The sequence below is a fragment of the Monopterus albus genome, unplaced genomic scaffold (genome assembly GCF_001952655.1).
Source record: "Monopterus albus unplaced genomic scaffold, M_albus_1.0 scaffold92.1, whole genome shotgun sequence".
Taxonomy (NCBI): Eukaryota; Metazoa; Chordata; class Actinopteri; order Synbranchiformes; family Synbranchidae; genus Monopterus; species Monopterus albus.
Window position 1 is genome coordinate 247,163 of NW_018127972.1, and position 1,761 is coordinate 248,923.

Below are 1,761 nucleotides of genomic sequence, written 5' to 3' on the forward strand. Positions count from 1 at the left end.
ATATATATATGTGTGTGTGTGTACAGTCTATATAGCACATATAATAACCGATTTATTAATAAAAATAAAACTATTATTGATATTGGACAGTCTAATAGAAACGAATAGAGCCTATTTAGCTTTTTATTGTTTTATTGCATTTAGTTGGATACATGTGGAATTTATGCCTCAAAAGTTGCCATTTATATTAATTCATGATATTTTTGAAAAGTGCCAGATGCATTAGTGGTAAGTGGTGCTTTATGAAACAGAAAGTTATATATATATATATATTTGGGCTGTAAATATATTTAGCTCATGGCCATGATGGAAAGAGCTCCAGACACGAGGCCATAATCAGTGTCAAGAAAACGGGAAAAATGGGAAACTTCGAGACTGTTTCTTTTCTTCTTCTCCTGATACATTTCAGTCTAATCAGTGTCAGAGAAGAAGAAAATAATAATTTACCGCACAGGATGTTCTCACAGCAGAAGAGGCCACACAGCCCAGGACAGAGCAGCTTCGCCCAGGTTATTTTTCACCTATTCAACCTTAACTGCTATCACATCATTTTCATAAAATCCCTTCAGTTACTCTTTCGATGGAGGAAACAGGCTAACCGTGATGAAAATCCATGTGGTAAAGAGAGAGGACTCTTTGACCGGGGAGGGGGCATAAATATATCCAGCAAACCAAAACACACCGATTACAAATGCACAAACAGCTCAGTAGATGTGTATGGCCCACATTAGGTTGTAGGCTCACTCACATCCCCGCCGCAGACAGACCCGGGACCACACATGAGTCTTGCGCGCTCCCGGCTATGATTTACATTCGCCAAATTCATTTTAATGCGCTCGGTATTATCTGCAAAGCGCCGGGAATATGTTTTATTATTCGGTTGCCTCTAGTGGTGCAGCAGCAACCCCCCCACCCCCCGGGAGGCCGTGTGTGTGAGCTGCTGTTTTTTATGGGTCTAACAACAGACGGAGGAAGATACACAGGGAGAGAAAGAATCAATTTAACGCGCCGAGGATTCCGGTGTGATTGCGCAATGTCACCGGGAACCGGAGGAAGATTAGAAGGAGAGATTGAATTAGAATTAGAAAGAGAGAAAGGGAGTGGGAGATTGGAGAAGGGAAATAGCGTGGGGGTGGGGGTGGGGAGGGTTGGTCAGCCTATGGTCAGCTGGTCTCTGCCTCCCCCCTCCTCACCCCATTCCGTCCTCTCCACACACACACAAACACAAACACACACAGCTACACTCTCTCCTGCCTCCCCCTTCATCTTTCTGTCCCACACTGGCACTCAGCCACCCAGATACACCCCCACTCCCCCCACCTCACCACCACCACCATCCCTCACCAGCCCTCTCCTCCCAATCTGCGATAAACTAAGTGATAGCAGCAGCCCGTAGGACTGTCGGCTATAAAACACAACAAATCATAAAGTGCAGGCAGGGGAAGGCAGAGGAAGGAGGACAGGAGGGAGAACCGTTAGCTGGTTAGCCGTTAGCCTCCTTCTACTCCTCCTTCTTCTTCATCGCGTGAACGTTATTGTTGTTTGTCTCGTGCCCTCCTGTCCTCCCCTCTCCTCTTCTCTCCTCTCCTCTGTTTTCCTCCTTTCTCCTCTTCTACTGTTTCCCGATGAGTTCCTATTTTGTCAACTCCTCTTTCCCGGTCACACTACCGGGGACGGGCGGTGGCGGTCAGGCGGCAGAATCGTTCTTGGGTCAGATCCCGCTCTACTCATCGGGATACGCCGCCGACCACCCCCTCAGGC

At 47.0% G+C, this 1,761-nt stretch overlaps 1 protein-coding gene across 1 annotated transcript in view; it reads left to right on the forward strand.

Annotated features, from left to right (window-relative positions):
* Window positions 1–1,173: 1,173 nt before the first annotated feature.
* The window catches only part of LOC109964764 (homeobox protein Hox-B6a-like), a 3,782-nt gene continuing 3,194 nt past the window's right edge, over window positions 1,174–1,761 (forward strand). Inside the window, exon 1 of the mRNA XM_020608308.1 lies at window positions 1,174–1,761. This exon is cut by the window's right edge and continues 219 nt beyond it. Coding sequence (XP_020463964.1) covers window positions 1,626–1,761 — 136 coding nt within the window. The 5' untranslated portion in view covers window positions 1,174–1,625.